This window comes from Hippocampus guttulatus, chromosome 15, assembly GCF_054856545.1.
Source record: "Hippocampus guttulatus isolate MCC_2025c chromosome 15, RoL_Hgut_1.0, whole genome shotgun sequence".
NCBI classification, from domain to species: Eukaryota; Metazoa; Chordata; class Actinopteri; order Syngnathiformes; family Syngnathidae; genus Hippocampus; species Hippocampus guttulatus.
This window is the reverse complement of record NC_141275.1, coordinates 16,621,330-16,635,519: the sequence shown is the minus strand read 5'-3', so window position 1 is coordinate 16,635,519 and position 14,190 is coordinate 16,621,330. Positions and strand designations below refer to the sequence as shown.

At 58.8% G+C, this 14,190-nt stretch overlaps 2 protein-coding genes and 3 non-coding genes across 6 annotated transcripts; 2 read left to right on the top strand and 3 right to left on the bottom strand.

The window, feature by feature from the left end:
• Positions 1-1,985: 1,985 nt before the first annotated feature.
• Positions 1,986-5,558, top strand: LOC147194303 (endosialin-like). The gene is made up of 2 exons (XM_086131185.1): positions 1,986-2,598; positions 3,367-5,558. Exons 1-2 carry the CDS (start codon positions 2,238-2,240, stop codon positions 4,914-4,916), a joined length of 1,911 nt encoding a protein of 636 aa, XP_085987311.1. The 5' UTR covers positions 1,986-2,237; the 3' UTR covers positions 4,917-5,558.
• A 949-nt stretch (positions 5,559-6,507) lies between these two features.
• Positions 6,508-6,579, top strand: trnaa-cgc (transfer RNA alanine (anticodon CGC)). The gene has a single exon. It is a non-coding gene; the product is annotated as a tRNA-Ala (tRNA).
• Positions 6,580-6,986: 407 nt separating this feature from the next.
• On the bottom strand, positions 6,987-7,059 carry trnav-uac (transfer RNA valine (anticodon UAC)). The gene has a single exon. It is a non-coding gene; the product is annotated as a tRNA-Val (tRNA).
• Positions 7,060-7,190: 131 nt separating this feature from the next.
• On the bottom strand, positions 7,191-7,263 carry trnav-uac (transfer RNA valine (anticodon UAC)). Its single transcript has one exon. It is a non-coding gene; the product is annotated as a tRNA-Val (tRNA).
• Positions 7,264-8,187: 924 nt separating this feature from the next.
• LOC147194299 (trafficking protein particle complex subunit 14-like) lies at positions 8,188-14,148 on the bottom strand. Of its 2 annotated transcripts, XM_086131897.1 has the most exons (13): positions 13,513-14,148; positions 12,749-13,077; positions 12,562-12,657; positions 12,272-12,401; positions 11,893-11,979; positions 11,698-11,818; positions 10,686-10,833; positions 10,502-10,584; positions 10,070-10,221; positions 9,784-9,920; positions 9,408-9,486; positions 8,982-9,096; positions 8,188-8,505 (listed from the first exon to the last, which is right to left on the bottom strand). In XM_086131897.1, exons 1-13 carry the CDS (start codon positions 13,706-13,708, stop codon positions 8,337-8,339), a joined length of 1,842 nt encoding a protein of 613 aa, XP_085988023.1. In that variant the 5' UTR covers positions 13,709-14,148; the 3' UTR covers positions 8,188-8,336. The 2 variants fall into 2 exon arrangements, with proteins under 2 accessions (XP_085988023.1, XP_085988024.1); XM_086131898.1 differs by lacking the exon at positions 8,188-8,505 and having other exon boundaries at positions 8,584-9,164; positions 9,252-9,486.
• Positions 14,149-14,190: the final 42 nt, after the last annotated feature.

The following is a 14,190-nucleotide window of genomic DNA, read 5'->3' as shown; positions in this document are numbered from 1 at the left end:
CCCAAAAACGATGGGCCCAATGTATTGCAACGACAGAAAATGGACACAGCCCCCCCGCCCGACTCCCCCCTTGGGGGACTTTCACTTTTCAGAATCTGATGGGATTGAAGTCGGAGCCATCGGATCCGACGTCCCCAAGCCGGACGTCATGATGAGACCTGAGCGGTGGCCCGAACCGGATCGGATGTCGTCCACCTCGGCGCCGCAGTCACGCAAACGCGCCGGCAAAAGTTGGCCGTCATCACTCGGCTCTTTCCCCGCTTCTGCTTTCTTCCAAGTCAGCAACTCTGCGATGCTTCTGTTTGTCGCTCAAGTGCTTCTTCGCTGTCGAAACCCAACACCCTGCCCGCTCACGCGTTCACCCCCCCCCCCCACACCCTCCCCCGACCCCTCATTCTCTCCTCCGCTGTCATCCGAGCTTCCATGCTGTCCTACTTTTCCAGATGCCCTCTGCTTTCTTCATCTCTCAAACTTTCCATGACTTGTACCTCTGCTCTGCTCTGCGCGTGCGCGCGGGCGGCTGTCGCGTGCACGAGTCCTGCAAGATGGAGAAGATCAAAGTGGATTTGGGGGGTGCGGGTGGGGGGTCGCAGACTTGGCAAAGGAATTTCCTCCCCGTCGTCCAGGGAGCGGACAGCTCGCAATGATGTCAGTGCGGCGCGAGGGATCGAACCGGCGCGCACGCGCACGCGCACGCATCCGCTCCTCTTGGAGGCCGCGGCTAATTGCTCCAGTCTGTACGCACGCGCACGTACGCGTACGTGTGACATAGGACACCCGCGGTTGGGAAGAGCGAAGGAGTGTTTGGTCTGGCGCGCGCACCCGCACACATGTTGGGTCGGTAAGTTTTGTTCCGACCCAAAACAAACACGAAGGCTTCTCGCTTCACATAAAATGAATTCTTTCTTTCGTGCGCCGTTCTTTTCCAAAAGGACCCTTTCTCATCGATATACAAATACATGCCACGCTTTTTCTCGCTCTATATGTCCGAACGCGTCGGCCACGGTCCCTCACAGCAAATGAAAGAGAAGAAAAGAAAAATGAGGCAACAAAAGCGAGTCGACCCCTTTGTGAAACTCGGGGCCCAAGTGGCCCTTTTCCATCCTCGGTGTCACGTGACTCATCCGTGTTCGGGGGTCTCAGGTGTGATTGGGGAGCAGGTGGGTTGCCCGTCGTTGACCCTCTCGCGCCGGTGGCGGCGGGTCGAAGGAGGCGCCTTGGCGAAACGATCAAACCCAGACTAAAGAAGCGCCCCCGGCCCCCGTGCCCCTCGCCCACACTCCGCAAGACGGCCGGAAGTCCCCAAGCCCCGAACCCGTCGGACGCCTACCTTGGAAAAGTTCCCGGGGGCGGGACTTCGGCCGGTGGAATGTCGGAGGGGGCGGGGCCAGCGCCGCCGCCGATCGCCGAAGCAGACGGCGGACGCGAGGTGACGAGGACGACCGCCGAGACGAGGAGGGGGAGGGACGCGAGACCGCAAGGCTCTTCGGGAGCCGCAGGTTTTCTTCCTTCTTTCTTTTTGGCCCTCTGCCGCCGCCGCTGCTGCTCCGACTCAACGCAGAGAAAAGAGTTGGGTCAGCTTGAAGGTGACCCCCAAATATACTCCGAAGAGGCCATCCTCGTGCACAGCTGGCATTTCCTCTTTCCTCTCCAACACACGCCAAGATGCAGGGCTTCTCTCACACCTGGCCCACGCACTCATCGATGTGCACGCGACTCTCTGGGTTGCAACAACGCTCTTAGATGGCAAACATTTTGCACTCTGGTATGTGTGTGTGTGGGGGGGGTGTCATATGGTTTTCATAAAATGCCCCCCTGCCTACACACACTGAGTGAAGGCCCTCCAGGCTTTGTTGCACTTCTTCCCAAAAACTTTTTTCCTCGACGTCGCACAAGAAGCCCCCTGCCCCCCCCCTCCATTTCTCCTCCTTCTAACCGATCCCCCCCCCCCCGCCTCCTTCCCCCCTCCTTCCAGCCCTCCTTGCTCTCCCTCAGTCGCGGGCGGACTCGGCAGAGGCGACACGCGTGAAATCTCCACCTGATTTGGAAAAGCCCAATCAGGCGTCCTTCACACATTCCATTTGGCTGCCGTGCGGTTCCGCTTCCGGTCCTGGTACCAGCCGGCGACTGGCCCCGACTCGGCTGCGGTACTTTGAAAAAAGATCTTCTTCTTCTTTTCCCTTATTGTTTTTCCTCCGTTTTGGACTTTTTCTTCATTCCCGTCCGCGACATTCGCCATGCGGCCGCTTGGGAGGCGCGCTGACGCGCGCGCGGCTTGGCTGCTGCTGCTGTGCCTGGCGCAGGCCGCCGCCGACGTGCCCGAGTTGCGCGAGAAAGACGCCCTGTGCCACCCGCGCGGATGCCTGGCCGTCTTCACGCAGCGCAGAACCTTCCGGGAGGCCGGGCGCGGCTGCCGGGAGCGGGGCGGCACGCTGGCCACGCTGCATGACCGCCAGACCGCCGACGCCGTCCACCGGCTCCTGGCGGGCGTCGAGCCGAGCGGCGCCCGCCTGCGCCTGCGCCTCTGGATCGGCCTGCATCGAGCGCCGCGCCAGTGCTCCGCCTCGCGCCCGCTGCGGGGATTCGTCTGGGTCACCGGTAAGTCGGGTCGGGACGGGTCGCCTTTGGCTTGCCTGGCCGCACAATTTGTTTGTTCTACATTAGCCGCTTTGATTCGTGTATGAATGTGGATGGGATTTTTGGGGGGCACCATGAAGGCATTTTCATTTTTCATTCCTATTATTTGTAACTCATGAACTAATCATATCATAGAGTAAATTAAAATGGTTAAATATGTTATTCAAAACCAAATAAGATTGAACCCATTATTTAAGAAATGCAATCAAAAATGTTTCATTTAAAATGGACGTAAAATTAATCACGCATCAAATATCTTCCTTCGGACCCCCCTAAATAAAAATGCATTTGAGCATTTGTGGCCCAAAGCTCAAAGAACGAAGCAGAGAAGGCGAGCGAGCGGCTGTTGGAGGACAGGCTACAGGCTTGCTGCAATCTGGTGCCCTCTAGCGGCCGCCTTGGCGAACAGCGCGACGGCCACACGTTGACCACCAGGTTGGAGGAGAGTTGAGGCGAGGGTGGGCCAGCATGGAGGAGACTCGGCTCGATTCGACCGACTTGGGTTCGAGTCTCGGCTCACTTCGGATGGATTACACGCAATTGGTTCAAATGGGATGAGAGCGGATAGTTTGCGGAGGTGCTCTCGGGGAGCGGACTCGGGCACCGGGGCGGAGCCTGGGTTGCTTCGGATGACTTCGCCGAGTTCGGCTTGACGAGACGACCGTGCGCGGATCGTGGCCATTGGCGTGACCTTGCGCTGTTTGTTGCGCCCCCCCCCCCCCCTTACAGGTGACCAGGAGGGTCAGTTCACCAACTGGCTGCGCGAGGAGGCGGCGGGCGCGTGCGCGGCGCCGCGCTGCGTGGCCATGACGGTGAATACGGCAGACGGCGCCCGCCTCAACGCCGATGACGACGCCGCCGGCAACTTCAAGTGGCTGGACGGCTCGTGCGGGCTGGCGCTGGACGGCTTCGTGTGCCAGTACCCCTCCGGGGGCATGTGCCCGCCCCTGGAGGACGAGGGCCAGGGCCCGGCCGTGTACTCCACACCCTTCCGGCTGATCAGCCGGGTTCTGAGCCACGTGCCGTTGGGCTCGGTGGCCGCCCTCGCGTGTCCGGCCGAGCAGGAGACGGCGCTGTGCGCGCAGCGAGACGACGGCTCGGCGGGCTGGTCCCGGGACGCCCCCCTGTGCGAGCCGCCCCGCCGGGACCCGTGCGGCGGCGGCGACCACGGCTGCCAGCAGCACTGTCGGAACACCGACTCGCACTACTACTGCTACTGCTCGGAGGGATACGCCCTCGCCGAGGACGGCTACAACTGCGAGCCGGACCCCGCGGGCCCCACCGACCCTCCGGAGCTTTTCTCTTCCGACGGCGCCTCCGCCGAGCCCGGCGTGCCGCCGGGCGTCAAAGCGGCGTGCGCGGCCATGGGCTGCGAGTACGACTGCGCCGAGACGTCTCGGGGAGTCCGCTGCACGTGTCCTCCCGGGTACCAAATGGGCCCCGACGGGCGGCGCTGCTCCGACGTGGACGAGTGCCCGCAGCGGCCGTGCCCGCAGGAGTGCGTCAACGTGCCCGGAACCTTCCACTGCGCGTGCCTGGCCGGCTATCGAGCCGACGACGAGGGCGAATGCGTGGACGTGGACGAGTGCGAGGACGAGGGCAGCTGCGAGGGCGACTGCCGGAACACCGAGGGCTCCTTCGCCTGCGCCTGCCGCCGCGGCTACCGTCCGTCGGCCGACGGCGCCTGCCGGGACGTGGACGAGTGCGCGGGGGCGTCGCCCTGCCAGCAGCGGTGCCTCAACTACGCGGGCGGCTACCGCTGTTCCTGCGATGACGGCTACGAGCTGCGGGCCGACGGACTCGGCTGTCGCCCGGCGCCCGCCGACGGAGCGTCCTCCACGCGCGCCCCGCAGCTGACCGACCCGGACCGGGGCCGCGACGGCCCGCGCACCGTTCGGCCCGGCCTCGACGCCCAGTGGCTGACGGGCGCCCCCGAAGACTCCGGCGAGGGCCTGAACCGACGGGACGCCCCTTCGTCCGGGCGGGACCGGACGGAGCGGCCGCCCGAGACGGGGCGGAGCGACGGCGGGGGAGTCCGCCCCTCGGCCGGAGGGCAAGAAGGCGAAGGCCGACGCGGCGGCGACAAGAGCAAGCGTGACAAGAGCTGGCTGCTGGTGGCGTTGCTGGTCCCGCTGTGCGTCTTCCTGGTGGTGATGTTGGCGCTGGGCATCGTCTACTGCACCAGCTGCGCCGTGGACAAGAGCATGCGCCTGACGGAATGCTGCCGCTGGATCCTCCCCGCGCCCGACCCCGACGGCGCCCGGTCCAAGGGACGCTGAAGGGAACGCCGTCCCGTGACGTGCACGGTCACGTCTCGCGTCCGCGGCGTGCCGAACACGCGTCGCGTGACGATGTCTCATGAACAGGTCACAGGAGCACATGCCCGCGTCACGAGGTCATCCCGCAGGCTCACCCGACGAGTCGCGGCACGCTCATGTGACGTGCCTCGCACACGTGACAATATTTCACGACCGTGCCGCGGGGTGGGAATGTTTCTTTGTCGTGCAACGGGGTCACGTGACGTGGTCAGGTGACACGCTCGTGGGTCACGATCGTATGACCTCGCTCACGTCTCATTGGTCCCGACACGCGGCACGGTCGCGCGGCGTCGGCCTCTCAACATTTGACATGGTCGTGGCAGTCACGCCGCAAGACTGTGCGACGTCACGTGATCAGGTGGCGCGGTCGCGCCGGTCATGTGACAATTGTTCATGTGACCCGGTCACGTGACCTCGGTCATGAGAGATTGGTCATGCGATGTGGTGATGTGACGTGCTTATGAGACATCAGTCATGTACCATGGCGGTGCGACATCGGCCATGACGGATTGCTCATGTGACGGGTCATGAGACACATGCCTCATCACATAGTCATGTGACACGGTCGTCACTCAGCCTTACTTTCTGTCTCTCGTGCAACTTTTGTAAATAAAATACTTCCATTCCACTTTGAAAAACAATAAAAGTGACTTCAACAAATCTGTCCGGTTGTAAACTAAATCAGAATGAGAGGAAATGCCGAGTCCATCTTGTCAGTTCATGTGCAACGTATGCATACCCGTCAACTCATACGGTTTAGCCATAGTTCATACGGATTTTGTGGTGAATCTTACGTATATGGCCGTATCGCACAAATCATACGGATTCTGAAAATTTGGTGAAAAAAGTAACGCAGGAATACAACTCTGAACACAGTAATGCCACTAAGTAGAATGATGATTAGACATTAACCAGACATTGTATTATGGAGATCTACAAAAAATATCATTGAAAATTTCGTGGGTTTTTTTCTGCCGTTATTTTGACATATAAAATCCTTTGGTATGTTATAAGGATTTTTTGCTCTTTATAAGGATTCTTTTGGTAGTTTATACAGGTTGGCGCTCCGAAAAGTTGACAGGTATGCGTATGTTGTGCAGCCTGGATGAGTGTAGTGTTTGGATCCAACACTGCGTGACGTCATTCCGTTGCCTCCCCGAACGTCATCACCGTGCGACTCCTCAACGACGAGCAGGCGAGCAAGTGGTTGTGATCTTGGGCAAGAGTTGCCTTCACCCTTAAGCAAAGCTGACCGCACGTTGCAGAGCACTCACTTTCGTCACCTATTTGAGAAATAACAACCCGTCAGTCGATTGAACCTGGGAAGACTTTCTACTCTTTGTAATCTTAGACCAACATTTTAGTGTAAATGCTTCCCAGGTTCGTTACGGCTGACGTGGCGCTTTTGAAAAGGAAAAGTAAATGCCGCCACAGGATGTCATCGAAAGCGGGCTAACCAAAGTTTGTAATCGAAAGTCAAAAGCGAATTTTCCTTGAGCCTTGTGCCCGTATTTATGTTTATGTCTTCGTGTTTAGGGGTATGAGCGCTCACGGGGATGTAGCTCAGTGGTAGAGCGCATGCTTCGCATGTATGAGGTCCCGGGTTCAATCCCCGGCATCTCCATTTTGGAGCGGCGACAGAAAACACGACCCGCCAGAAATAAGCAATGAAAGTCAATCTCGATCATCAAAATAAGTCACATCGGAAGGATTTTTCATGTCAGCATTTGGCAAGGCGTGCGTATCCGATGCACTACGGCCGCAAGGGGTACTGCCCAAATACTGTTATATGCTTAATATTGACTGACCTATAATAGCTTTTACTGTACATTGAAAGGAATCAAATCCATTCATTTAACAAAATGTAGAGGTGACATTTTGGCAATGATGGAGAGGCATAAATATTGCTTGTAACGTAACGGTGCGTTGACATCTCTTGCACATATAAATTAGAGTGCGGTTCGAATTTAGTTGCAACAATACAATCTCCGAGTGGTGTCAATCTTGCTTTCAAATCCCCAAAATGGTACGTGGTTCCACTGGGGCTCGAACCCAGGACCTTCTGCGTGTAAAGCAGACGTGATAACCGCTACACTATGGAACCCGACTTGTCCCTCCACGACGAATCGCGCCATATATAGAGAGCGGGTTAGTGCGAAACGAAAATGACGTTCAATCGCTGCGCTGCTGTGATCGAACATTATTCTGATGTCGCGCGAAACAAAATTTCCGCACTGGTTCCACTGGGGCTCGAACCCAGGACCTTCTGCGTGTAAAGCAGACGTGATAACCGCTACACTATGGAACCTTGTCGCCCCGATGCTGGCTTCCGACCACCAAGAAGGGGAGCGAGGCGCTCTCCGTTCACGCCAATGCGCGTGTGTATGACGTGAAGACGTAAAGGAAGGCGACGTGTCCCCGGAACGGAGTTCGATGTCGCGGAAAGGAGACGGGCTGCAAGTGTGCTCTGCCCAGCGGTGTTCGGAAGAGATCGGAGCGCGCCACCGGCGCTGCGGCTTGCGGAGCCGCCACTCGATGGGAGTCCGTTCCCGTGTTGTGTCGCTTTGTCGAGCTTGTGCCGAGTTTCCTGCGGTCCTCTCCACCTCCTTGCAACTTCCTGCCCAAAATAACACCGTGGCGGTTCTCCACCTGCTCGGTCCGGAGCGAGGTGGATTCCCAAAGAACGAAGCGAGAATTCACGGAGAGGTTAGTTGACAAAAGAAAAGACGGAGTTCATTTCATTGGGTGATGGGATGTACGTTCACTTTATTCAAGTTGATACTGATGTCGACTGACAACACTGCAAAAATGTCGCCCGAAATTTCTTCCTTTGTAAAATGAATGAGTCACAGGAAGGAAGGTGATGATGCCAATGATGACATTGTTCTACAAATGGCAGCGATGCGCATTTATTGTCCAATTGACGCTGCTGAAAAAGGCTTCCGATTGCCAAGAGATGCCACGAGATGGTGTCACTGCATGACCCGAGGCCCCCCTCCACTGACGACCGCATAGTTCCTTGGCACCAAGATGCCACGAGATGGCCCCAAAGCTACCCTTGGACTTGGAGGGCCCACGGCGAGCGGCGCCGACACGGGGGAACGTCGCCATTTGGCTCGTTCGAGCGCCTACGGCGGGGCGGCGAAATACGGACAAACGGGTACGCGTGGACGGCCAAAGCTTCTCAGGGGGTCGCCCGAGTCAGATAAGCAACATACGCCCGGGAGGATCGATGTATGAGCTGCCGTGGTGAAGACTGCACGCAACGCAAAAGAGCGCGTGCCCCGAAAGCATTTTTCCAAGGACGCCATCCTCCGGACTGCCCCGCTCCCAGGCGTCCTTTGAGATGAGCCCGCGGGGTGCGTTCTCCCGGATGTCCTCCTAGAGGTCCTCCGCGCGGCGCGGGTCCACCACCAGAACTTTACACTCCCGCTTGGCAATCTTGTCCAGCGACAGAAGGCTCTTGTCCTGCGGCGGCAAGTAGAGCGGCCGGCCCACCGGAGAGCCCACCGGGGGCGTGATGGCACGCCGCTCCATGGCGCTGCCCGTCCTGAGCCGACACAATTCTCAGCTCGGCCTTCCGCGATTAAGGGGCCGGTCAAAAGTCCGAGCGACTGCAGTGAGGCCCTGCGATGTAGCGCCTCATCGTTGGCGATTTTCTCGGGGTTGTTTAGGGCCTCTCCGCTGCAAGAGGGCAAGTGCGGCTTTCGCCTGGAGCCCGGGTCGCGCTGAGCTCCCGATGCTAATTCGATGCTATTTTGCAGGAGATCTTAGCGTTCGGCTAGAGTACTCCTTTGCTGGGAAGAAATGAGCGTTTGCTCGTTGGGCGTCGCTTTCACCGTCAACAAGGCAAGTCGGAGTGACACGTTTGCAGCGTCAATGTCTTCATGCGATCTCTGTCTCAGACTTTCAGCTGTCGCGAGTGAATCGGCAACGTCTCATCGAACAGGGCCTCACTGTTGTCATTTTTTCCTCCCAAGCAGGGATGAAAGGCGGCTAAGCAAAGTCATACGGCGGCGGTCTCACCTCATCATGTGCGAGCGAGACGGCTGCTGGTGGGAGAAGGACTGGGAGCGACCCAAACTGGCCTGGTGGCGGTCCAGCAGGTCTCGCATGGCCGGGCTGGACGGGCTGTTCTTACCTGAGCGCATTCGAGGACAGAAGGTGCGTACTTTGGATCCGCCTCGGGTCTGCCTATCGCGTTGCGGTCTTTTGCGGGTGGACGACAAATACGTTAACGCTGATAAATGGAAAAACCGACGGCCGCCTCCAGCATTGGAGTTGCCCAGCGCCTACTTGCTGTCGTATGGCGAGCAGCCCGCTTTCAGGTCTGCCGAGCGTCACGCTCACATCTCGGTAACAGCGACTCAACATCTACCCGAGGCGGAGTCGCCGTCGTCTTTCGGGGAGACCTTAAGAAGGCGGACCGGGCGGCGCGCGAGGCGCGCTTACGTGAGAGCGGCCTGGCGTCGGGTGGCGGGTTGGACACGGATGCCGTGAACTGCAGCTTGAGCTTCATGTGCTGACTGAGCTGAGGAGGCAAAAAGGAGGGCATCGGTCATCCGTCGGCCGCTCACTTGCGACACACGAATCAAATATGCGCTAACCCCCGAATCCTCACTTTGTGGATGTTTCGCTAGGAAGCATGAAGCCGCTTTACCGACGGAGTCGCAGAAGGGAAGGCGTTCCTCCGTCAAATAGCGGCAATGGCGAGGCTGACTTTTTACACGAATTGCGCGCTGGGCGAACGAGCGAAGGAATCCCGAGCGCGAGCCGATTCCCGAGCCCCGCGTCGCTAACCAGGGTTTTGCGGCGGGTGGCGCGCTACCTCGTAGAGTCCCGGTCGGAGGACCTGGAAGGCCACGCTGAAAGTCAGAGTGCTGCCCTTGCGACAGTGGCCCAGGTTGCTGAGGGGGCTGTGGCACACCACCGCAGACGGCGCGGCGTCCTCGCTCTGACCGCGCCCTGAAAACACAAACGCCCGCCCCGTCACAAGAGAACGGAGTCCCATATGTGGCTCGCTGAAATGAATCGCCCGAGGAAAACCCGACGACGCCAACGACTTTGACCGGCGCCCGAGACCGGCAAGGGGAGGCGGCGAAAGCCGAACCCACCCTCGGGGGTCCAGACGAGGCGCACGGACAGGAAGTCCTGCAGGTTGTTGAGCAGCACATATTTGACCTTGAAGCGCTCCTTGACCTCGACGGTGCCGGGACAGCTGGCGGTCATCACGAACCTCGGCCGGTCCAGGCGGACGCTCGGCAACCTGCGGAAGTAAGCCGCGACAAAGACTTTTGCTCCCGTCCTCGACGAAGAAAGCGCCGCTAGCCTCGCAAAGTGCGGCGCCTCGGAGGAGGTCGCTGCCTTCTAGGAGGCGGCCGCCGGATGGCGCTGAAGCGCACGCCCTGCCCCTTCAAGCGCGTCGGACGACGACGAAAGCAAAGAAGTTGAAGGAGTCTTCTTCCGCTATTCTACGGCCTTCGATTGGAGGACGGATCGCGGACGCGTTTGGCCGGCGTGCGGCGAGCGGGTGGCGACGCTCATACCTGTAGTGGGTGTAGATGCAGTTGGTGAACGGCATCTTTGGAGTCGACCACTGCAACACGGCAACCAGAGGAACCTCCATGCCCTGAGCACAAGGACGCGAGTCGCGCGTTCCACCGTAGGTTAGGCGGTGGCATCGAAGAAGCAGAAGCGCACCGCAATCCATGATTGGCTCAGCAAGCGCACCTCATTGGACTCATCCTGCGGCATGTTGTTGAGGTGCAGCCGGAAGAGGAAGTCGTGCTCCTCCAAGGTGCCGAGCATGCTGGGAAGTCGGCTGGCGGCGCTGTCCACCTTGCAGAACGACGCCATGCCCACCTCGCCCGAGCGGTGGCTGCGGCGACAGCAGGCTGTCAAAGGAGCGCTTCTCCAACTTGTTGACCCCTCCCCCAATTCAGCTGAACTGCCGCTCGGGAATTACAAAGTAGGAGCTATTTCCTCCCCCAAAACAGATGTATTATGAGTGACAGTATTAAATTCCACAATGGCACCTTTTACTTCTGATCTTACTGTGGCTCTCTCAACCAGAAATACTCTATCTCAGCGGTGGGCAAACTACGGCCCGCGGGCCGAATCCGGCCCGTTGGTCTTTTTAATCCGGCCCGCCGAAGGTCGGTCCACAATTAAGGTTCGATGTGAATGATTGCATTCATTTCAATTGGACTTGTAATGACAGGCATTTCACCGCCAGGTGGCGCATTGACTTGAAGTTGCAGAACACAGGGAGGGGGGGGGCGGGATCTTTTCGACCACCTAGTACCTCTGTATCGCTCTACTTCTACTGGTCTGATCACAACCCATCTGCAGCGATGCACAGGCTAAAATAGGTCATCAACAACACTGTCGTCATTTTAAAAAAGTATATTAATACAGTACGTTCATGCTTTTGTTCTGTTGATGTTTGATATGGACTGTCAACAAATGCAGTTTTTTTTTTAATGTACCATAGCTCGTGCTGACCTGGACCTTCTGTCAAATTTTAAAAGTCAATGCGGCCCCCGAGCCAAAAAGTTTGCCCACCCCTGCTCTATCTGCTTGCTGACTTTTTTCCCGTCCGCACGTGCGAAGTTGAAGCGGGCTCTTGTCGGCTTTCTTTGTGGTTTTCTCGAACGTTCCCCAAATGATTTGTCTCCCAACATCTGACTAGGTTCTTGCCAAAACTCCCAACAAAGCAAAAGGAGCGCTTTTGTGTACGTACCAAACGTTGTCCACCAGCAGCACGGAGCCGTCGGGCATGACGGGCAGGTAGGAGGCGTTGAGGTCCGGCAGAATGCGCACGTCGCGCACGCGCACCTCCTCCTGCGACGCCTTGTTGAGCACTGAGCGCGAGCAGAACGAGAAGGTCCGTGGCGGCGCTTCGGACGGCGGGCCGGACGGCGTCGACGCGCCGTACCTTTGAGCACCGCCAGGTGGCGCCCCGAAACGCTCATCAGCTTACAGCGGACGGCGGGAGGCGGCAGGACGCTCAGGGTGGTGCTCACTGAGCGGAGACAAGTGCGGACGAGTGTGAGCAAACGCCGCTGCGAGCCATTCGAGGGACGACATGCACGAGGGCCCAAAAGGAGTTTCCTCTGCGGGCCCTCCCTTGGGGACGGGGTGACAAGTTCGCTCATCGTGCTGCGGCCAGCCAGATCGGGGCCTTCCTTTGCATCAGCCGAGGCTCGGACATGTTGTCGTTTTTGAAATCAATCGAGCGATAAGAGGTGTCGTTTTGAAACATTTGGGGGCCGGGGGAGTATGGCTGCGTCGAAAGACGCGTGCGGAGAGCAAACCTTGAGCCTTGAAGGTGTTCAGGTCGTGTCTGAAGGTGAGCGAGGGCTCCCGTTGCTGCAGGACGCTCAAGTAGCCCGACTCCTGCACCTCGGCTTGCTCCGCCTCCTCCTTCCACACCGTCACCATCACCTGAGGGCCACACGGCGCAGCTGAGGACGCACCGAGGCAAGCCTTCCGACAGAGGCTCGCTCGCTCGCTCTCCGTAACGGGACGAGACCGGACGTTGGACACCGCACGGAGAGTCGAGCTCGAAGGCCCTTGTCTGAAATGCGAGGCGCGGAGGGGCCACCTTGACTTTGACGGTGCCCACGGGGAGTTGGTCCAAAGAGACGGTCAGCGGGAAGACGACCTCGTCCGCCAGAACCATCGGCTCGTCCAGGGGAGACTGCGCGGCGTGGCAGACACACACGAAAGAGGAGCACTCAAGACGTCCCCGGCGCCGCTCCGGACTTTCCCCGCATGCGTTTCCCACCGACCTGGAGCGGAGCCCTGCGGAACTCGCGGCCGGCCGGCGCGCGCGAGTTGTGGATGAGCAGCGGCTTGCAGTCCCGGAAGGTCCGACATCGCGAGTCCACCCTGCTGCCCAGCGCGGCGATGGCCGCCTCCGCCGCCGCCATGTAGTCGTCGCCGGCGTCGTCGCCGCCCTCGTCGCCGCTGCTGCCGTAGTCGTGGTGGTGCTGGCCGGCCCGGTGCCGAGCGCTCTCCCCCGGGCTCACGCTGGCCACGGCGCGCAGCGAGCCGGCCAGCTCGCGCCAGGCGCGACCGCCGCGCGATTCGGTCCCGAAAACGCCGGGTGCGGCGCCCCCTGTTGGAACGACCGAGGACTGTCAGCCCCTCCTCGGCACAGACGACAGTAACTCCATTTGTTCTCACGCCGGCAGTTACGTTTGTTATGTTGGGCAAGTAGCAAAGTGTTTTAAGTTTAAAAAAAAACCCAACAACATCAGCTAAACAACTAATTTCTAATGAATTTGAAGATTGCTTGGTTGTCCATGAATGCCGGTTGCACCTCGACCTGTACGCAGTATTGACAGTCCATCTATTCTTAGCATGAGGCATTACTGTCGGTTTGTCGCCTGCATCTGCAGCGTATCCCGAGTCACTGCGAATATTTTGCGCCTCATCGGATATTAGTTGTCACGCGACTATTCAGCTCCACGACGAGAGTATTGCGGTGACCAGAGAGCAGTGACGGCATGCATCCCATCGCCATCGCCCCCCATCCCCCACCCTCCCTTACCGGGGCCTGGCTCGGTCGGCGTTGCCCTGCCGGCGTCCCTGCAGCGCAGCACCAGCAGGAAGCGGACCGTCTCCCCCAGGTAGAGGTGGCTCCGGCGCGGTAGGGTTCGGTACCGGGCCGGCTCGGACAGGTCCGTGATGGGCACCGCCGGGAAATACATGAAGTACTCGCACTGAGACTCCATCATCTGCACCATGGCGACGATGGGAGGAGGAGGAGGAAACGAAACAATAGCGCGCCGGCGCTTCCCTGGCCTGACTCGTGGCGCCACCTGCCGGAGGCGACCCTGCTACCACAGCACAAGTTGACGTGTGTCGCGTGTGTGCGTGTACGTGCGTGTGTTTCCTCAGCCTTGTTGTCAAGATGAGAACGTCACTAAATAAAAAGCGCATGTACTGGATAAGAACCAGACCGGTCGAACCCTGAAACGTGAAGCAATCCCCATGCATCTTGGAATTCGCGGTTCTCCAACGAGTTCGTTGAGCTGGCGAAAATGTATCGTATGCCAGAATCTGCGCGTGACATCGGCTGTTTTCCCCACCAACAGTAAAAGTAGAACAAACACAAAGTGAGACCAAAAATCATCACATTTAAAAAATTAAATCCAGTGAATTGAAGCGTACCGGAGAACCGGATGTGACGCATTACGCATAACAGAAAATACTTTACGTCACCGCG